Genomic DNA, 23,247 nt, shown 5'->3' on the forward strand with positions numbered 1-23,247 from the left:
GTTTCTAGCAATTGCAGAATCTAAAAGACGGGCAAATGTACAGGCACTGTGTTTATTTGCTGGTGGTCCAGAGACTCTAGAGAGGGCTTTTTTCTTTTATATCTCTCCTGCCCCAGCCCATCCATCAGACTTCTTACTCATCTTCTGTAATTTCTCCTCCCCTTTTCCTTTCATATCTAACTTGTACCCCATGTTGTATTAAGCAATTTCTTATCCTTCCTACTGGTTTGGCCTCAAACCTTCAATTCGTGCACTAGGTAAAGTAAATGTAAAGGGACCCCTGACCATTAGGTCCAGTCGTGACCAGGGTGGATTTGATTTAAATCAAACTGATTTAAATCACGATTTAAATCACTAGTCAGTAAGGCTTGATTTAAATCATAGTTTTCTATGTAAAGACTAATTCTTGCTGGTATAACTTTAATATGCAAGTAGATGAAGATTTTTAGAATAACTTTTCATATTAGTTTTTTATCCCCAGTTTAATAGGTTAATCATTTATATTTGGACAACTTTACTGTTGTACTTAGGAAGGAGAAAAATAATCATTACCTTAATAATAACTATTTAAATAGATTTATTCAACTGAAACAATAACATTACAGCATATGTTATTTGCTTAAACAAACATCCATGCTTGTTAACTAATTTGGCTAAACAAAAACAAAATATATATATTTAAAGAAATTTAGACTGTCAGCCCAGCCTACACATGAAAAACCTAAATACTGTCCACTCCAAACAATCAGAAAAATATTGTTTCTATTCTATTCACTGAACTTCTTGAAACTTAGCACTGAAGGGGTTGTTTCTGTATTCATAGGTTTGTAGAACAATAGGATTAAGGTCTTTTTCTCAACTCTGTTCATGTTATAACATTTTTGCTGTGAAGAAGAGGCATGTGATCTCTGTTGAGTCAAATTCAGTTTTGAGAACTGCAAAAGTAAACCAAGCATCTGTGATAATATCTTGTAGGCAGAGAAACTGCTCAATAATCTTACAAAAACCTCTGGAAGAGCATGACATTGTGAATGGATTAATGGAATTTATTTACCCCCAAAATTAAACATATACAACCTTATTCTACATAATTAAAAAACTAATCTTTATTTCATGATGGAATAACCTTTGGATGGTAATATATTTCCCTCAAAAAGCATTTTATTTTAAAAAAATTCTTTTTAAATCAAAAAAATCTGATTTAAATAAAAAAATCCGATTTTTTTGATTTTTTTTAAAAAAAATCATTGATTTTTATCCACCCTGGTCATGACCGACTCTGGGGTTGCGCGCTCATCTCGCATTATTGGCCGAGGGAGCCAGCGTATAGCTTCCAGGTCATGTGGCCAGCATGACAAAGCCACTTCTGGCGAACCAGAGCAGCACACGAAAACGCTGTTTACCTTCCCGCTGTAGCGGTTCCTATTTATCTACTTGCATTTTGATGTGCTTTCGAACTGCTAGGTTGGCAGGAGCTGGGACCAAGCAACGGGAGCTCACCCCGTCACAGGGATTCAAACCTCTGACCTTCTGATCAGCAAGCCCTAGGCTCAGTGGTTTAACCCACAGCGCCACCTGGGTCCCCTACCCAGTGCACTACCAAGTTTCAAATCAGTCACCCAAATCCTTTTCTAACCTACCGTAGGTGAAAATCCAGACACAAAAGTTGTTGAGCTTCCCCCCTCCCCCCAAAAAAGTTGTTGAGCAGAAATAATTGCCTATTCTGAGCTATTATTCATGCAAATCAACAAAAATAGCACTGCTGACATGGCTTGCCATACGTCCATATTTCCCCGGACATCATTTCCACCAGGGTATATCCGGAAAATTTTGGATGTATAGCAACCCTAGTCTAACCATAAGCTGTAGAATCTGCTGAATTCCGTTCAGCCAACCCCATCTTAAGGCAGGGCTACAAATTTTGATGTTTTCTCCTGTCAGTTCAGTGGAGATCCACATATATATCAGGATCATCCTGTTGTAATAATATAATATAAATTCTCAGGAAAGCTTTTTTGTGGCTAATAATGCATTTTTAAGATTTGCTGGTACAATACTTAATGACTGAATTGGTTACAAAAGCAATGCACTTCTAACAAGCGTTTGACTTATCTTACTAATTTGTTGTTGTTGTTGTGTTTACTTTGGAGCTCTATAAAACTCGCTAATGTGTTTCACAGTAAGTCTTATCGGCCAGAAGACGAGACTAGCAATTGATTGAGAGGCCTTAATTGCAAAGTGAAGGAGTGTTGAAAATGCTACATTATATTGCACTGTAGCACACCCCTGGTTGTAAATATCGACATGACATTTTATTAATTGTGCCAGCCACTTTCTAAAATTACATAAAATCAGGGCTTTTTCCCCCAGCTGGAGCTCACTGGAATTCAGTTCCGGGACTTCTCAGGTTGGCACCATTGCCATTATAAGAAAACAAGGGAGACATTCAATTGTGAGTTCCGGCACCTGGTTTTTTTAAATAAAGAAAAATAGCAATAGGCTACAGTATTGGAATTTCCCCCACTTTCTCACACAGAGACATACATATACATGCAGGGAAAGAGAGAGGCATCTAGTGTGTAATTAGAAAAAGATTTCTCTCTCTTGGAATTATTTGTAGCTTTATTGGAGCTGAATGATAGACGTTAACTGAAGAGATCCATTTTAATGTTGTTTCTTGAATATGGGCTTATTTCATTTCCATACAAAGCCTGTTAGAAGCTGTGCCTTTCTTTTGTGCATCATCCTGCGAGGACAGTCGAACCATGTATATATTTCGGATGCAATTAAATTTCCTGTGCGAGGTACTCTTTCCTAACGCAATCTGGGAATTCAGGCAGGAGACGACACGGAAAGCGCAACGGCAAATAGGAATTGGTTGTGGTGCGCTTTGCGAGAGTCGGGTCTTTAAATAAAATGGAAACGGCGACACTGGAGAAGCGAATCAGCTTGGTAAATACTAAACCATCAGGCCTAGTTACTGTAAAATAAGATTTGGCTGGTTTACTTCATTTTCCAGAGCTTGGGCAAATAGCTGTGGAATTAAATTACTCCGTGTCACTTTCCCCAAGGGTGTCAGGAACCTGTTTGTAAAGTGTTCCGCTAAGTCGCTGTATTGATTAGTACTTGGAGGTCTAACCTTTCCATAGTTATCTTACTTTTCTTATGCACTTATTTATGGCTTTCATACTAGTTGCCATGAAAGTTCTTTCACTGCCTTGATGCTCTTTTGGCAGGTTCACCGAAGTCCCCCCCCCCCCTTTAACCACCTCTTTCATCCCCCCTTACCCCGCTCTCTCTCAGTCTGTCTTCTCTCCTTATTTGTTGTTGCCAAGTAAAAAGTAATCAGCATGCAGGCTATGAATGTAACTGACTTGGCCTGAAGAGCCTGTGGCACAAAGGGTAATGATCGCAGTCATAATTGACAGCACTTATCATGGTGCGTACAAGGCTTTCATTGTCGGGATGGTTAGCGACTCAAAGTAATCTAATTAAATGCTCGTAGCGTCTATTAACAATGCCAAAATAGATGTTTTATCACAGCGGGCGGAGCAATTTCTGGCTTGCTATCGTCAGTTGGAAAGTGGCTTATTTTTTAAAAATTCATCTTAATAATTTGTTTGCTTAGACAACACAGATATAAAACGGGATTTGTTTTTTATTTTATTTTTTTGGTTGCATTTAGATTTCCTTCTTATGTGGCTTTTGGGCGGCATGAATTATAGAAAAGCTGGGGATGGGGAAAGCGGGGTGGGGGGGTATTGGAATGCACGGCAGATCTTCAAGGGGAAGGATTTAAGGTTCAAAGTGATACGTGTCAAAAATAAGTGCTTGGGAAGCAGATATTTTCTAGTGCACACCTCCTACAAGCTGTGTGGACGGGAGAATGTAATTTCTTTTTTCTGGCTTAAATTTTATGCTTTTGTAATAGGAACACACACACACACACACACACACACACACACACACACACACACACACACTTTAACTCATCAATCCTGTTGCAAGCTCTACCCATGTATGCATTGATCTCCTAGGATTCTCAGTAACAGGATGCAGGAACGCCGAATCTTAGATCAACCCACTTCTTTTATAGTAGGAGCTTGGGTGGGGTGGGGATGTTAGTGGGAATCTCCGTTTGGATGGAGTCGCATAATGAGGAGGCACTCTATTTATTATTTTTTTATTTATTTATTTATACCCCGCCCATCTGGTTGGGTTTCCCCCACCACTCTGGGCGGCTTCCAACAAATAGCAAAATACATTAAAATATCACAGATTAAAAACATCCCTAAACAGGGCTGCCTTTAGGTGTTTTCTAAATGTCAGGTAGTTGTTTATCTCTTTGACCTCCGATGGGAGGGTGTTCCACAGGGCGGGTGCCACTACCGAGAAGGCCCTCTGCCTGGTTCCCTGTAGCTTTGCTTCTCGCAGTGAGGGAACCGCCAGAAGGCCCTCGGCGCTGGATCTCAGTGTCCGGGCTAAACGATGGGGGTGGAGATGCTCCTTCAGGTATACAGGACCGAAGGAGCCGTTTAGGGCTTTAAAGGTCAGCACCAACACTTTGAATTGTGCTCGGAAACGTACTGGGAGCCAATGTAGGTCTCTTAGGACCGGTGTTATGTGGTCTCGGCAGCCACTCCCAGTCACCAGTCTAGCTGCCGCATTCTGGGTTAGTTGAAGTTTCTGGGTCACCTTCAAAGGTAGCCCCACGTAGAGGGCATTGCAGTAGTCCAAGCAGGAGATAACTAGAGCATGCACCACTCTGGTGAGACAGTCTGCGGGCAGGTAGGATCTCAGCCTGCATAACAGATGGAGCTGATAGACAGCCGCCCTGGACACAGAATTAACCTGTGCCTCCATGGACAGCTGTGAGTCCAAAATGACTCCCAGGCTGCGCACCTGCGCACCAAGGACACAGTTATCCCATTCAGGACCACCCGCCCCCTGTCCCCCAGAAACAATACTTCTGTCTTGTCAGGATTCAACCTCAATCTGTTAGCTGCCATCCACCCTCCAACCGCCTCCAGACACTCACACAGGACCTTCACTCTATGATCCACTCTATGATCCAGCTTTGTTGCTTGTGGTCCAGATGGCCTCAATGGCCACCTGTGCCTATTTCCAGCGTAGACTGGTTGCCCCTTCTGAGTTAGGGTTGCTTGCCCACAACGATCCATGCTCATGCGACTTCATGGCTCCCAGTACGTTTCCGAGCACAGTTCAAAGTGTTGGTGCTGACCTTTAAAGCCCTAAATGGACTCGGTCCAGTATACCTGAAGGAGCGTCTCCACCCCCATCATTCTGCCCGGACACTGAGGTCCAGTACCGAGGCCCTTCTGACGGTTCCCTCGTTGCGAGAAGCCAAGTTGCAGGGAACCAGGCAGAGGGCCTTCTCGGTGGTGGCGCCTGCCCTGTGGAACGCCCTCCCATCAGATGTCAAAGAGAAAAACAGCTACCAGATTTTTAGAAGACATCTGAAGGCAGCCCTGTTTAGGGAGGCTTTTAATGTTTAATTATTTTATTTCATTTTTCTGTTGTAAGCTGCCCAGAGTGGCTGGGGAAACCCAGCCAGATGGGCGGGGTATAAATAATAAATTATTATTATTATTATTATTATTATTATTATTATTATTATTATTCAGGATTGGACTACTGTCATGTGCTTTGTGTGGGGCTACCTGGTGAACCCATATTCACTATTTTGTAGGAGCTGCACGTGCTGCCCATTCGCTGCTAGGCCCAATGCGAATGTTAGTGTACGAACCCATACTTCGCAAAGCAGGCCCCCCACTATAAAAAGAACCTCATTCTCTCATATCTGCCCTAGGACTCTGTGTTCTGTCGGGGAGCCTCTCCCCATGGTCCATTGATGGGCAGGACCCAATATGACCGGGGGAGGGCCTTTTCCACGACAGTTTCCTGATTTTTGAACTCCATCCCTTTGGAAATACAATGTTCTCCTCACTGATGGTATTTACAAGTCAATTGAAAACACTTTTCTTCAGACAGGCATTTGAGTGAGGGCTGTAACTCAGATGAGTTTAAAACCACTGTATTGTTTTAATTATTGAATTATTGAACTGATGCTCTTATTTTATGTTACTTTATTGGTTGCATGCACTACCCTGCTATACTTTGGATGAAGGACAGTCTAGGAAAAAGGCAAAAACAATTTTTTAAAATTTTATTTATTTATTAAAAATCGTTGACCACTTACCAGGCAAAATGCCTTTCGGAGTGGTGCTCAACACACTCAGACAATAAATTCGTTCACAAAATGCATTCATATTAAAATCCCTCAAACCATTAAATAGCCTGTCTATAAAATCACCATCGGTTAGTAGAACAAGGACAAAGCACAGCAGCAAAATGTAAAGAACAAGGGAAGCAAATAGCTGGGTAGAAGAGTACATTGTATTACGTTACAATTTATATGCCACTTTTTGACCAAAATGGCCCCAAAGCAGTGAACAATCCAAAAGGGAAATACAATAAAAAATACAACAAATCAAAGAAACATAAAATAGCAAAGTCACCTAACACCCACCCGTCACACTGGATATACACTTGTACATTGAATGAGTACACATTTGTACATTGAATGAATATATATTCATTCTCTGACACAGCTTCCAAGCATTGCACTTAGAAGCCAGGTTAACTCATATCTCCACCCCCTCTCCCAGTGTCCTCCCATTTGTCATCTAGGTTGCGTGCCCATCCACAAACAGTTTCCTGGGAGATGTGCCCTTGCCCTCATTGCAGTCTGACAGAGTGACCAGTAGTGACCCAAAGGGGACATTTCTCTTCCGGGCTGTCCCAGTGGTGGCAGCTTGCACGGCAACATGGTTTGGATTGCACCACAACGTGCCTTGCGTTTTGTTTCACAGATGCTACAGAAATTGTGTTGAAGGCTCAAATCTTGGCCGGAGGAAGAGGAAAAGGTGTTTTCAGCAGCGGGCTGAAAGGAGGCGTGCATCTAACCAAGGAGTAAGTTGGGAAATTACAGCAATATTATTATTATTATTTTTTAAAAAAGCCATCCATCTTAATGTAGATTTTTGCCTTTCTCTCTCCCTTTTCCTAGCCCTAAAGTGGTAGGGAAGCTTGCTGAACAGATGATTGGATACAATCTCACCACAAAGCAAACTCCGAAGGGTGGTGTCAAAGTTCAGAAGGTAAGAGAGTCCCCAACCTGCAAATCATAATAAATGTTGTCAGGCGTGAAGCTAGTGGGCCCATTGCAATATGTCTTGTGCTGAGTGAGGCAATTGGTCCATCTGCCTCAGTACTGTTGACACTGACTAGCATCGGTCCTCCAGGGTCTCAGATAGGCCTTTCCCAGCCCTAGCTGGAGATTCTAGGAATATGAAACAGTTGGCCATCCTTTTCACAGGAAAGCTAGCTTTCTGATGGATGCAGGGCTGATATGGACTTGATCTGGTGGGATTATCAGGAAGAGGGCTTGAGAGTTTGAAGGGAGGCTTGGCAAACAGAAGTTAATAACAAGCAATGATCTAGCACAGGCATGTCCAACAGGTAGATTGTGATCTACCGGTAGATCACTGGTAGATCATTTGCTCCCCCCAAATAAGCTGAACAACTATGGCTCCCCTAAAGAAAGCTCAACATTTTACCTCCTCCCTGAAAAAAAGGGGGTAGATCACTGCCAGTTTTAACTCAGTGAGTAGATCGCAGTCTCTTGGGAATTGGCCACCCCTGATCTAGCAGAAAAAAAGCAGGAACTAGATTATGCCCAATGAATGCTAAATGTGATAAGCAGATAATAATATAGCATTCTTGACTTAAATCGTTTATTCCAGCCTGCTCCATTTTATGTGCAGAAGTCTCATTGATTTCACTGGATCTGTAATAATTGTGTGCAGGATCATTGCCAGGATGTTTTAGGTGTATGAAAACGACACCCATCTTTCCTAAATGCATGTGCTCTAAAAAAGGGCCCATATCTCTCCAGTTACTGCTTAAAAACTGCCTTTGGTATACCGACAGGGAAATGTTTCTCTTTCACTTGCAATTGAAATATTGCACATCCATTATTAGATGGTTAGGCTTTCTGCTTTTCTTCTGAAATCGATATGAAATGAAAGCCTTGTATGTTTAGAACAGATTATTCAAATGAATGTGCACTGAAGTGCCCTTTTGATGTTCTCCCAACGCGTGGAAGCTGCTTATCTGTCAAGAGCTCCTGCACAGCTGAAAAAAATGTTTAAGTGACCCAACTGTGTGGGCAGTTTTTATTAATGACTAGTGTGGGTGAGAGAAAGGGATGGAGAAGCATGTTGATGGAATTTGCAGATGGCATTAAGGTAGGAGGCAATGTCAAGTAATTTGGGAACCAACGCTGGATATTTTTGCAGTGAGATGAGACCAAATCAGCTGGGGGGAAACGGCGAGGGGGAAATCTAACGGTATTTACTGGTGGATCACAAGATGGCTACTGAAAAGGAGGTTTTTTAAGTGCCCCAGTGGACAAGACAGTATTGACTAGACAGGACTCCCAAGGCCAAAATTTGTTAGAGAAGATTTGTTTTAATGACAACCTCAGAAGGCCAGTGAACACACTGCAATTTAGAAAAGATAGAATGTATTCTTATTTACATGGGTGTATTATATGAGCTTGGCTAAGGCCTTGTCAACATTTCTGCCCTCAATACAGGCTATCAGGGCTATTTCTCTCATGAGATAGTTCTTTCCCCCTTTCCATTCCACAGCTTGTGGGATGATCAGCTTGTGGGAGAAGAGAAGGTTAAGGGGTGATATGATAGCCATGTTCAAATATATAAAAGGATGTCATATAGAGGAAGGAGAAAGGTTGTTTTCTGCTGCTCCAGAGAAGCGGACACGGAGCAATGGATTCAAACTACGAGAAAGAAGATTCCACCTAAACATTAGGAAGAACTTCCTGACAGTAAGAGCTGTTTGGCAGTGGAATTTGCTACCAAGGAGTGTGGTGGAGTCTCCTTCTTTGGAGGTCTTTAAGCAGAGGCTTGACAGCCATATGTCAATAATGCTTTGATGGTGTTTCCTGCTTGGCAGGGGGTTGGACTGGATGGCCCTTGTGGTCTCTTCCAACTCTATGATTCTATGATCACCAACATCAAGCACATAGATTTGCTCCAAAGCCATGCTCGTTAACAACTATGAGCCATCAAAGTGGTACCGTTTCAAAGAGGGCAAATTCGGTCCATTGAATGGCATAGAAGGGTGTTTCTGTCCTGCTGACACACCTGAATTTTGTGTCTAATTTCTCAACCATACTTGAAGAAAGATGAATGCAAGCTGGAACATTATAAGTGAATTGCTGCTAAAAATGATTTGGTCTGTCGCTGTAAAAAAAACCATTTGCTCATGCTAAAATGATCATAAATATGAGGAGCAGAAGTTACAAGTCTGTTGAGGGCACCTCATGGAACATGGCAATAGATTAAACTCATTGCCCCGAATCAGATAATTGCAAGTTCTTCAGCTCCCATACAAGTAGATCTCTGCTTTCCTTCATTGGAATGGCCATTTCAGTACAGAAAGAAGGAATCAGAGCAACTACTTTGACCTGTTATTGAAAGACATGGAGCACAATCTATTTCCTATTTGAAGTCCGTTTTGCGCGCTCCCTAGTCATTGCAAACACATGTGGATTCATCCACAACAAACAGCTTCCCTTTCATCTCACCTTCCTAGCTTTCCTTGAAGCATACAAGGACAGAAGCATGTCATAGTTGTTTGTTCATTTATTACATTTATATGCCACCGTTATCTTCCAAGGAGCTCAAGGTGGTACACATGGGTTCTCCTCCTCCCCTTCATCCTCATGAAAAACCCGTAAGAGATGGTGACTGGGCCAAGGTCACCCAGTGAACTTCATGACTGAGTAGGAATTCGAACTCCGGTCTCCCAGGTCATAGTCCAGTCCTCTAACCATTACGCCACACCGGCTGCCATGTGCTAAATGGCACACAGTCTCCTGCGTGAACCCGCTGTAACCCGTGAATTGGGTGTATGTGTGTGTGTGTGTTTGGGGCCATTGTCCCCCCACTGCAGTAATTATTTTAAAATGTTAGACATATTTGGCAGATGTCAAACACTGTGTAGTGAGGATTGTGAAATATTGGATTTACTTCCTCTCCACCTCTACTGCTTCCTCTGTTTTATACCCACCCCACCCCTGCTCCTAGAAGCCTGGGGGTGTGATCCTGCAAGTGGCAGTAAGAACCACAAATGCAGAATTCTCAGCAACCCAATGAAACTACAGTTCTGAGGCTTGCTGGGAGGGAGGAACTAGGAGCATTGTGGTTTGTGTCCTGAGTACAGATGATGTCCTTATCAACAAATGAGCTTTAGAAGGTAAAGACTTTCCTCTCCCTGAAGTAATGCTTAATATGTTGGTGCAAGATCAATCTGTCTTAAATAAACAGCACTCCCCTCGGCTCCTTCAGAAGTTGGCAGCTATTTTATAGGTTTACATAAAATTCTCTTACGGCCTCATGGCATTTGGAGAACCTGGTTATCTGCAAAGACAGTTTCCGTTTATCACAACTCACTACCTGTCCCTTTTCTCCGAGCAATAAGGGAATTAACTTTATTAAAGTTTGAATTAAAGATCTGGGTGATTATTATATTAAAAAAAGACTTCAATGTCATGGTTGATCCTTGGAAGATATTACACAACCTCTCAGTAATGGGTTCTAAATAGAGGATCCCGTTCATTCATTCATTCATTCATTCATTCACTTAAATTCATAGTGGTCCTCATCTTGAAGGCTTGGAGCAGAAATAATATAGTGCAAGGTAAAAAGAGCATTCACAAAAGCCAATCTACACGGATATATCTTGTAGAGCTCCTGAAAGATGCCAAGATTTCTAAGAGGTGGAAGGGCAGCCACTAGAAATGCGTTTTCATGCCCTCTTTATTCCTTAATCGGTATATATTGAGTCAAAGGCTGTTTGATTTTCAAAAGCAAGTGAGGGGAAGGGATCTGTTGGCATTTAGATTAGAATGCCGAGTTTCCACCTCTTCTCAAAGCATTAGGAGAATAACGTAAGGGCATTATGGATCAGATCAAAGGCCTCTGAAGTCCAGGTTCCTGTTTTTCACCTTGGCCAACCAGATGCGTATAGGAAGCCCGTGAGCAGGGCCTGAATGTGCGCAACCGCAGAGTAAGAGGGACCGATACAGAAATGATGGTTATGAGGTGGCTGAGCATTGCATGTCACAGGCCAGTTATATTGAAACAGCATAGTATGGTGAAGGAGACCACCGCAAGCCTGTATAAGAGCCTAAGGAGATCTCTTCTGGATCAGGCCAATTGCCCATCTTGTCCACCATCCTCTTCTCACAGTGGCCAACCAGTCACTTATGGGAAGCCCAAAAGAAGGAACTGAGCGCAACAGCATTCTCCTCACTTGTGATTTCTAGTAACTAGCATTCAGAGGCATACTGAAGTAGAACAGAGCCATCGTAAGTGGCCACTGATAACACAGCAGAGGAAGATTGCAAGGGACAAAAGAATATATGGAGTGTCATGGATAAACCACTATTATTATTATCATAATTGTTGTTATTATACTTTTTTAAAAAAATCAGAATTCTGTTCAAAGTAACTCAGAAATGTGTAGTTGAATTACTGCTACAAATTAGAGCATACTGTATTAGTAATCATTTCTTCAAATGCCAAGGGGTTTTTTAAACAAAATGGTTGTGTGCTTTTTGGGTTTTGGAAGGGAGGAAGGAAGGGGGTAAAAAATCTAGATAAAAAGAGGGATACATGCAGTGCTATTTTTCAAGAAAAAGAAGTGCCAGAACTCACCACAAACACCTCCCTTGTTTCTCTTATAATGGCGCCAACCTGGGAATTGCTGGAACTGAGTTCCAGTGAGTTCCAGCTGGGGAAAAAGCCCTTGTTAAGTGGGGGGGGAAGGGGGGGAGAGATTATGCTCAGAAATGGGAAAATAGCAAAAACAAATATATGGGATATCAACAAAACACTGCCTTTTGGGTTCATTCATAGCCCTGCTTAGCCATAAATACCTCACTGGGAGACCATGGACCAGTCACTGTTTCTCAACCTAATCTACCTTGCACAGGTAACATTCAGGTTTCTAGAAGAAGAAGAATATGTAAATTAATTCTCCCATCACTCTCAGCTTTGGACATAGTTAAAATTGCCCTTTTAAATTTGTCTCTTATTTTTATTTCCTTTGATGTAAGAGCTTGCTAATAGGACCAAGGTAAGTATACTGTTACTGCATTCGTTTCAAATAACTTGTGGAAATGTCCCTTCTTAGTTTGTGGTAGTTTCTCCTCTCGTGTTCTCTCATCTCCATTGTGGGTTATTTCCATAATCCCGAGGAAAATGAAATGGAAAGGAACTGTATGATACCAATGTCCTAATGAAGTCATTGATTTCTTCCGTGATGAGAGAAATCAATGATGGATTCAAGAATGTGAGTCGAACTCCAGTGCACATTTATTACAGTACAATGTGTTCTCTCTGAATAATGGCCACTTCCTCACTCGGAAGCCTGAATCTCCAAGGCAGCTAACGAAATACTGTCTCCGTTGGATATTGCCAGCAAAGACGTGCTAATAATACATTGCCAAATTGTACTTTGCAGGTCATGGTGGCAGAAGCACTAGACATTTCAAGAGAAACTTACTTTGCAATATTAATGGATCGAGCTTGCAATGGACCTGTTCTGGTTGGTAGCCCACAAGGTGGGGTTGATATAGAAGAAGTGGCAGCTAAAAGCCCGGAACTCATCTTCAAGGTACATTTCAAAGCTTGGTGACTTTGGGTTTTTAAAAATCTTTACATCAGGCATCCCCAAACTGCAGCCCTCCAGATGTTTTGGCCTACAACTCCCATGATCCCTAGCTAACAGGACCAGTGGTCGGGGAAGATGGGAACTGTAGTCCAAAACATCTGGAGGGCCGAAGTTTGGGGATGCCTGCTTTACATCATCATCGTTGTTGTTGTTGTTGTTTGCACCAGCAAATCTTGCATGGGAAATTGGAGCTTCCCATGACCCCAGCTTGAAAATTTCTTCCAATATCATGAAAAAGCAAACTGGGCGGCGTGTTGAGTTCCTTTAGCCAGGTTCATACAGCACACAATAACGGGTCTAACTTGGTTTGGTTTGGTTTCATTGGGAACAGCAAAGGGCAGCTTACAGTACAAATGGGAAACTGTTGTTGGAGATTGTCAGCTATGGCCGGCATTCTGGATTGGATCCGCATCATTACCTCCCATTCCCCTGCGGACCAAGTTTGGCTGGTGGGCAGCCCTGACCCAAATCATGCAAGCAAAAACATTGTTCTTTGCAATCCCCACCAATGAGTACAGCTGATGGTGTCATGTGTGGGGAAGGTGGGCATGGCTTGCCTTGGATGAAATCACCTTGCTGGTCAAATAGGGAGGACTGGAGCATCTAGCGCAGATCCTGGTCTGGAAGTTCCCTGTTGCTAAGTTACAACATCCCTGACAACTATCACTTCTTTTGCAGTCTTTCAACTGTGAATCCATCTGACTATTACAATACCAGTGCTCAAATGCAGATTGAATGGATCCATTTTCTCTTTGCCGGTATTAGATCAGGTCCTCTGTGTGTACAGCGATGTGTGTGCAGGGGACAGCTTCACCCGCTGCTCGCAGAGACCATGCACACAGTGGCCCACATAGTCAGAACCCTGCCATTTCAGAGTTTGCAATTATATAGCTCGCAGTCTCCATGCATACAAGTTATGTGCCTTTGGCGCATTGCAGAATGGGCTGTTCATGTGCCAAACACATGTTGTATTGGGGGGGTCGCAGCTCAGGGTGCTTCACGTGGAGATGGCCCTAGGCTGAAATTCTGGTATCTCCAGTTGAAAGGATTACAGTTTGCAGAGACTTTGAAGAGTTTCGGCTACTCAGAGTAGCTTCTGGGATATAATAATAATAATAATAATAATAATAATAATAATAATAATAATAATAATAATAATAAATTATTTATACCCCGCCCATCTGGCTGAGTTTCCCCAGCCACTCTGGGCGGCTAGATAGATAGGACCGGTGTTCTGAACAAAGTATTGCAGACCTGCAATTGTTCACAGACACTTCTCTTGGCAGAGGAGTGTCATAGCAAGTCAAAAGATGGCTTACCAGGACTGCAAAACTGATGGCTCCCTGAGAGGAGCTTAATACTCACTCTGCTTCTTCCCAGTACTTTTACTTTAGCTCAGCATGACAGCTAAACCAACTTCCGGCTTAGCATGTCATCTGAACCCAAGATACAGTTAAGCCATCTCCTCCTGGACCAAAACAAAGCTCTTAATATTCCACACCCCACCTACAGCCTAAAGGGGCACATTCTAAGCGAATATTTGCCACCAGATTCTGCTGGTATTCCAAACTGGCCCTAAAGAGAAAGGTCACTTAGGTTGAACACAAGGGGACTTACCTCTGAGGAAAAAGAAAATTGGAGTGTCAAGGCTTCCACAATCATAGAGGCGATTTCATGAGGGGAGCATCCAAACAAACATGCATTGTTCTCTTACAGTCTGAAGTGTATTGTCCAGCAGTGGCTATCTATCTGGTTCTGCTCCTCTATAAATTAGCCTCTATTGCTCCCTCAGCAAAAAAATGCTCTTTCGCTGTGTCTCTAGTTATCACTCCTTAGCAATACAAATGGTTTACTCGCTGTTGTGAAATGCCGTTTCACCACCACCACCACATTAGAGCTAGTTGTTATTTCATGTTACTTTACTGGAATGCTTGGTTGTATTATGACCTTCTAATAGTGGTTACTGTCTTAAAATTTTTAAAAAAATCCTTCCAGTAGCACCTTAGAGACCAACTAAGTTTGTCATCGGTATGAGCTTTCGTGTGCATGCACACTTCTTCAGATATAGTACACTGAAACAGAAGTCACCAGACCATTATATATAGTGAGAGGGTGGGGAGGGGGTATTACGTAGAAAGGTGGTGGGAATGGGTGATTGGCTAATAATAATAATAATAATAATTTATTATTTATACCCCGCCCATCTGGCCGGGTCTCCCCCGCCACTCTGGGCGGCTTCCAACACACATCAAAATACATTAAAATATCACAGACTAAAAACTTCCCTAAACAGGGCTGCCTTTAGGTGTTTTCTAAATGTCAGGTAGTTGTTTATCTCTCTGACCTCTGGTGGGGGGGCGTTCCACAGGGCGGGTGCCACTACCGAGAAGGCCCTCTGTCTGGTTCCCTGTAGCTTTGCTTCTCACAGTGATAGGTGTGGTAAACCTGTTGATGACTGTTAACGACTGCAATAGGTCTTACAGGAAAAAGCAAGGGGTGAGATGGCTAAAAATAGCTTTAACGTGTATAATGATATAAGAATCCAATGTCTCTATTCAAACCAGGTCTCCATGGTTTTAAGTTTGGTAATTTTCCTGTAAGACCAATTGCAGTTGTTGTTGTTGTTGTTGTTTAGTCGTTTAGTCATGTCTGACTCTTCGTGACCCCATGGACCATAGCATGCCAGGCACTCCTGTCTTGCACTGCCTCCCGCAGTTTGGTCAAACTCATGTTCGTAGCTTCAAGAACACTGTCCAACCATCTTGTCCTCTGTCGTCCCCTTCTCCTAGTGCCCTCAATCTTTCCCAACATCAGGGTCTTTTCCAAGGATTCTTCTCTTCTCATGAGGTGGCCAAAGTATTGGAGCCTCAGCTTCACGATCTGTCCTTCCAGGGAGCACTCAGGGCTGATTTCCTTAAGAATGGATAGGTTTGATCTTCTTGCAGTCCATGGGACTCTTGCAATCGTTAACAGTCCTCAACAGGTTTACCACACCTATCAGCCAATCACCCATTCCCACCACCCTTCTGAGTAATACCCCTCCCCACCCTCTGACTATACATAAGGGTCTGGTGACTTCTGTTTCAGTGTATCTGAAGATGTGTGCATGCACACGAAAGCTCATACCAATGACAAACCTAGTTGGTCTCTCAGGTGCTTTTTTTATTTTGTTTTGACTACGGCAGACCAACACGGCTACTTACCTGTAACTAGAACTGTCTTAAAAGTATTTATCATGAGACAGTCACTTAGCAACAAGGATCCCTTTTATACATTTGGTGAGCTAACGGCACATGCACGTAGAGTTCCATAATGCACATTTGAAATGTACACAAATGGAGAAACATTACCGGGCAATGACACCAGTGTTGTGGTTCCTTGCCAGGACCAGTCACAAAAATTAACAGACTAAGTATTCATCGATGCCATCTGTACAGTAATTAAAAGTGAAAACTGGTGTCAGATTGTCTTGTCAGCATGCCACACTGAAGAATTACATAGTTTTGGGGAGGGACTCTCTTTCCTGGCTGGCATGGTAATTATAACATACCCTATAGGCAGCTGCTATAGCCTCAGTCTCAGACTTTTGGCAACTTGCCACATTTTAATTAATAACTTGCAAATATATATTAAGCATTTTGGGGGGTACTTTTGAAGTTATGGATCTGTTTTCAAACTGAATATCTTAGTTCTGTTTTGTGCACTTTATTGCAACAGGAGGAAATAGATATTTTTGAAGGTGTGAAGGATCTTCAAGCCCAACGGCTGGCAGAAAATCTGGGATTCAAGGGACTTCTGCAACAGCAGGTAAATTTTCCCAGGAACAAAACCATGACTGCGTTCAGGTGTCTGGGACCCTTTTCTACTCAGTAGTTCTCTGAAATTCCAGGGACTTTTCATATATACAGTGGTACCTCTGCTTACAAATTTAATGCGTTCCGAATGCACATTCGTAAGTCGAAAAAAATTGTGAGTCGAATCCCATAGGAATGCATTGGGAGAAAAAAATCGTAAGTAGAAAAAATCCTATTAAACCGCATCCAAGATGGCGGACGGAGCGCCATTCGTAAGTAGAAACATTCGTAAGTAGAGTTATTCGTAAGTAGAGGTACCACTGTAGGTAGGATTGCACCCAGTGTGCCAGTGACCTTGGTGGCGTCAGAGCCCATGAGATACCACTGCCTCTGGTTTCCTTTCTCATTTAGGAGTTATGGCAGACAATCAGTGTTCAAAATACGGGTTCGAACTAAATCATACTCGGAGCAGGTCCTTTGAAATCCATGGACTTACTGTAAGTTGGTTGCAATAATTGATTTCAGTGGGTCAGCTCTTGAGTGTAACTTGGTTGGCTTCATCCCAAGAATCTATTCTCAGAGCATGCCAACTTGGTTTGGGATAACAAATAGGTAGGATCTAGGTGTAGGCTTGCTGAGCATAAAGGTAAAGGGACCCCTGACCATTAGGTCCAGTCGTGACCGACTCTGGGGTTGCAGCGCTTATCTCGCATTATTGGCCGAGGGAGCCGGTGTACAGCTTCCAGATCATGTGGCCAGCATGACAAAGCCGCTTCTGACGAACCAGAGCAGCACACGGAAACGCTGTTTACCTTCCCGCTGTAGCGGTACCTATTTATCTACTTGCACTTTGACATGCTTTCGAACTGCTAGGGTGGCAAGAGCTGGGACCGAGCAACGGGAGCTCACTCCATTGTGGGGATTCAAACCGGCGACCTTCTGATAGGCAAGCCCTAGACTCTGTGGTTTAACCCACAGTGCCACCCATGTCCCATTTGCTGAGCATAGAGCCGTTGAAATAAATGAATATACTCTGAGCTGGACTAAGTTTGAATCCAACCCAATAAGCCTTTCACTGCTTACTGGAGATGACCTACTTTCTTCAGCCATTACCTTGAATTGTGCTTCCCCATCCGTCTTTCCAGAAGCTCATTCCCAGAATTCCATCACGTCCCATGACTAAGAAACAGCATCAGTGGCCCATATGTAGCTGGAGGGATGGTGCTGTACTTTCTCCAGTACACAGGAATGTCCACAATTTGTAATTGTTTGCAAATCCCTGCTCCTGGGTGCAGTTTTGTGATGAGGACAATGCCAAGAGGTACCCCAATGGCTGTATGTAGAGTGTACAAGATTACATGCATCCATGGTATACAAACTGTCCATTTCTTACTCTGCATAACAATAGAGACTTATATTATATCAAATACAGTTGTACCTTGGATCCTGAAGCCTTGCGAGTCAAACATTTTGGCCCCGGAACGCCGCAGACCTGGAAGTGATTGTTCTGCTTTGTGAACGTTCTTTGGAACCAGAACATCTGATGCGGCTTACACGGCTTCCGATTGGCTGCAGGAGCTTCCTGCAGCCAATCAGAAGCTGCGCTTTGGTTTCCGAACGTTGGAAGTGGAACGGACTTCCAGAACGGATTCCGTTCGACTTCTGAGGTACGACTGTATATTAATTAATTATTTTAATTTCAATTCTACTCTGCCCTTCCTCCCTAAGGAGCCCAGTGCAGCAAACCATAAAATAACAAATACAATGCAAATATAAACAGGTAGCACTTAATTCTTTCACTAGATGCTTAAGAGAAATGTCCCCAGCCATCCCTTCCAGGGTAGCCAATCCTGAAAAATGTGAAAATGCCTGTTGATTGAAATGGCTCTGGAATGCAGTGTTGATCTTTTTGCGACTACCATCCAACACAGCTCTCTTCTGCAATTTTTCTACAGAATTTTTTTCCTGCAATTTTTTCAGCTTATTATTGAAAAGCAAAAGCTTGCCATTTTGTAGATGGTAGATTCTCAGCATGCATTTCCCTCTTAAAATTTATCATTAATGTTCCAAAATGGGAGCATGAAAATGCAAGCCACCAGGCCTGTTTTGCAACTAGCTTAATCTTTATTTTACTGCTCTGGGAAGAGAAGGATGATAAATTGTTTTTTTGTGAGGGGTTTTGCACAGAATTTCCCCTATCATCAAAATGCCACTTTTGTAAAACCTTTGAATTTTTAATACACCACTTCTAATTAATTTCTATCCCAACTGTGCAATTAACAAATGCATAATCATTAAGATGATTAACACCCATTTGAAGATTTAGCAGTATCTTTAATGAGAGAGAATTATTATTAAATCTTTCTAGCTTTGCATGTTCTAGCACTTAATTATTAGCACAATGCATGAACTGCTTAACTAAACAACAGCTAATACATTTCTTCCCATGTGCTATAACCTTTGCTGTGTGATTTACTGGAGCATAGAAACATAATGTCTACATCAGTACAATCAAAGGTCTATTTAATTTGGTCTTATCATAATCGTTTATATTCCCCAGTAGGTAGATGCCGGAAGAATTCTAGTTAGTACGACAGTGAAATTCTTCCGTTTAACATACTGTGGAGTCCTTGTGACAAATCTTAATACTGCTTGACAACTGCCTTGTGGGGTGTTTTGTTTTGTTGTTGTTTTTGGAGGGTGGGTTAAATTTCAGTTTATACTAACATTTTCCATTAGTATCTGTCACAGGCGATGCGTTGCAACTACTCTAGAGTAACGACTCTCCAGACCTTTGCCTTTTCATGCTTTTATTAAGTGCAGGCTATTTACAGTGCTAGAGCTGTACAGGATACATCCGCTCAGTCTGACCCAGAACCCTGGAATGGCGCGTTCCGCGTCCTCTTCCATCATAAGAGTCTGGGCACCCCAAATCTCCTCCCGCGTTTCCTCCTGCGTAATTCCGGAACCGGAGGGGGAAAGGGTCTCCTTTCCATGTTTTCCTTCTCCCCCTCTTCCCCCTCTCTCTCTTCCTCTCCCACGTGCAGCAGGGGCTCTCCTATGCTGCTAGAGCCCCGTCTCCTCCTTCCTCTTTCCTCACTGGACTCTTCCCCCTCCCCGCTGACGCTACTGCTGGTGGAGGAGCTGCTCCTCAGGATGGGGGGGGCCCTCTCTGTACCCTTTCCCCCTCACAGTATCCAAATTATTTCAAACATTATTGTGGACAACTTTACTGTAAACATGGTAAATATTTGATTTGATAAAATGTGTGGTTAGGGAACTGCTCTTTGTTCTTCAGATTAAAAACATTTGGGGTTTATAGTACTGGTCGTGTGGAGCGATTCATTCAAATTACAATTTGACCCATTCTTTAAAGGCCTTGACTGGTGTTCTGTGCAGAAAAGTGTCTTATGTCAGTGAGAACCATAAGCACCGTTGGGACGAAGTAAACTATGAACAGCTACAAGTAGTCACTAAATCACTTATGGCCTCAGCACGTGGAATCCTTGGGCAGCCGGGAGAACCCACTGCTGATGCCTGCTCTCCTCCCAGCTCCATGCTTTGAGCAGCACCACATGGCTAAACCCAGCTGCCATTTTAATTCCCCCTAAATGCCCCTGATCATCGCACGGTTGCTCTGGGGCACTGTGGGAAATTCACATTCAGCCATCTAGTGCTGTCTCCAGCAACTTCTGCTCTCCTCAGAACTCCCTAGGCCACTGGTTCCCACTTATGTAAGCCACTTTTTGTGCACAGAACATCAGTGAAGGCCTTTAAAGAACGGTTCTCATTGCCTCCTCCATCCACTTGAGGTCTGGAAGGTGGCAACACGAGAACAAGCCTTTTCTGCAGCGTCTCTCTGTTTGTGGAATGCTCTCACCAGGGAGATTCATCTCGCACCTTTAGTATATATCTTTAGGCACCAGACGAAAATGTTCCTCTTCAACCAGGCCTTGGGCTGATTCCATGGCCTTTTAAATGTGTCTGTGGGAAGCGGGGGTTATTGTTTTGTTGTTTCTGTTTTAAATATTTATCTGTGCTTTTATCTTGGGAACCGCCCTGAGATCTTTTGATGAAGGGCGGTATAGAAATCCATCAGTCAATCAAATAAATTTTGAACGAGCAGCTCCACCAACAGAGGACGAGGCCTACCAGAGAGTACTCTCAACCTAGAAAGCTGCCTTGTCCTGCGACAGACCCTGATTCATCTAGCTCAGACTGGCAGTGGCTTTCCAGAGATTGATGCAGCATGTTTCCAGCCTTACCTGGAAATGGTTAGGGATTGAACCTGGCACCTTCTGCATGCCAAGCTGATAGGAGATCAGCAACATCTGGAGGGCCACCTATTCCCCAGCTCTGCTTTAGAGACAAGCATCCAAGGGCTAAGATTCCTCATAGCACCCATGCAGTTATTTTATGAACAAATTCCTCTATGTTGTTACCAGGTCAGCAGTTTGTTTCAAGGTAGGACCATTGGAGGGATGCTGTGGCATATGGGGGGCACACCCCCTTTCTTCCCCAAGACAGCCACAGACTTCAGTCTGTCCGTACTTCTGTTTTGCCTCAGAGTTGGCAACCAGAGGCTAGCTGATTCTTTTAGAGGCTTGCGGTTGTTGATCTGTGGTTGTTGATTCCCCAATATAATGATACAGAGGAACAAACTGCTAGATAAACCAGCCTCTGTTTCGTTGCTCCGGGTTGTAGACCACAATATTGAAGGTTAAGTTGTTCCAATGCCATCTGAGTATGCCTAGTCTTTTTTGGAAATGTAGGCAGTCTGAATAGAAGGCGACCTGTACTTCTTCACAGTCATGCAGGTGCACCTATTGTCACCTTTCCTTTGTACCTGGTCACATTATGTGTGAATTGTTAAGGCTTGCAAACATGTCCTGTCTAGCTACAGGATCCAAGCACTCAGTTGCATCTGCCTGCCCTATTTGCATGTGTCTAGTGCAGAGACATCACCTTGCCGATAAAGGTCCATATAGTTAAAGCTATGGTTTCCCCAGTACAGTGGTGCCTCGCAAGACGAAATTAATTCGTTCCGCAAGTCGTTTTGTATTACGAAAATTTCGTCTCGCGCTTTTCCAATGTAAGCAAAGCAAAGCAAAATAAAATAAAAAATAAGGCAAAAAAATTGTCTTGCGAAGCACGGCCATAGAAAACTTTGTCTTGCGAGTCAACAAAAAGATCGCAAAACGCTTTCGTCTTGCGAGTTTTTCGTTGCGTGAGGCATTCGTCTTGTGAGGTATCACTGTAGTGATGTATGGAAGTGAGAGCTGAAACATAAAGAAGGCTGATCGCTGAAGAATGGTGTTGGAGGAAACTCTTGAGAGTCCCATGGACTGCAAGAAGATCAAACCTTTCCATTCTTAAGGAAATCAACATTGAGTGTTCACTGGAAGGACAGATCGTGAAGCTGAGGCTCCAAGACTTTGGCCACCTCATGAGAAGAGAAGGCTCCCTGGAAAAGACCCTGATGTTGGGAAAGATTGGGGGCACTAGGAGAAGGGGACAACAGAGGACGAGATGACTGGCAGTGTTCTCGATGCTACCAACATGAGTGTGACCAAACTGCGGGAGGCAGTGCAAGACAGGAGTGCCTGGTGTGCTCTGGTCCATGGGGTCGCGAAGAGTTGGACACAACTAAACAACTAAACAACAACACGTTATAAATGAGTGCTGGAATCCATCTAACTAATGCTCAGAGTTCCAGCGCTAGCTTGTCCTCACCATAGTGCCTTAGTGCTAGAAAGCCAAGGTAGACCTTACTAAATTATTTCAGTCATCTGTGGCAAGAGTGTTGCTATTTCTGCTTCCATCCTATTTTGGGTTTTTGTTCTTCTAGGAGATGTTTGATCGTATCCCTTTGTTCAATGGGGGGGGGGGAGAGATAATCAATTGCTGTTGAGTGAGGACTGTATCAGTCCAACTTCTTGTGGGATGTTTATCTTTTAATTTTGATTTTTTTTATTTAAAAAAATTAACAAACTTAGTGGTTTGCATATTGTGTCCTTCTGGAGCTTTTCAGAATGCATAAAGCAGAACAAAGGTTCTCACTTCAGAGATTGCAGGCTAAACCAATGGTTCCAAAACTTTTTGGAAACAGTACGTTTCCAAGCACAATTCAAAGTGTTGGTGCTGACCTTTAAAGCCCTAAATGGCCTCGGTCCAGTATACCTGAAGGAGCGTCTCCACCTCCATCATTCTGCCCGGACACTGAGGTCCAGCACCAAGGGCCTTCTGGCGGTTCCCTCATTGTGAGAAGCCAAGTTGCAGGGAACTAGGCAGAGGGCCTTCTCGGTGGTGGCGCCTGCCCTGTGGAACGCCCTCCCAACAGATGTCAAAGAAGAAAACAACTACCAGACTTTTAGAAGACATCTGAAGGCAGCCCTGTTCAGGGAGGCTTTTAATGTTCCCCCTGTTCCCCCTTCACACAGCCACAGGAGATCGTGTGGCATCCTCTAGGTCACACATGTGAAATAATACTGAATCAGCAACACAAAACTTTCCCCAGAATCTTCTAATATGCATGGGAGTTCCTGAGCAGGGAAGGGACTGTGCAAGGGTTTTTTTTCCTGAAAGCAGAAAGTTTGAGGATCACTGG

The 23,247-nt window shown here is 43.2% G+C and overlaps 1 protein-coding gene across 1 annotated transcript in view; it reads left to right on the top strand.

Annotated features, from left to right (window-relative positions):
• Positions 1-23,247, top strand: part of SUCLG2 (succinate-CoA ligase GDP-forming subunit beta) — a 216,954-nt gene that overhangs the window by 112,588 nt on the left and 81,119 nt on the right. The window contains exons 3-6 of the mRNA XM_035106696.3: positions 6,894-6,993; positions 7,091-7,181; positions 12,637-12,789; positions 16,564-16,653. Coding sequence (XP_034962587.1) covers positions 6,894-6,993; positions 7,091-7,181; positions 12,637-12,789; positions 16,564-16,653 — 434 coding nt within the window. The remainder of the gene's footprint in view (positions 1-6,893; positions 6,994-7,090; positions 7,182-12,636; positions 12,790-16,563; positions 16,654-23,247) is intronic.

This window comes from Zootoca vivipara, chromosome 2 (genome assembly GCF_965207765.1).
Source record: "Zootoca vivipara chromosome 2, rZooViv2.hap1.1, whole genome shotgun sequence".
Classification (NCBI taxonomy): Eukaryota; Metazoa; Chordata; class Lepidosauria; order Squamata; family Lacertidae; genus Zootoca; species Zootoca vivipara.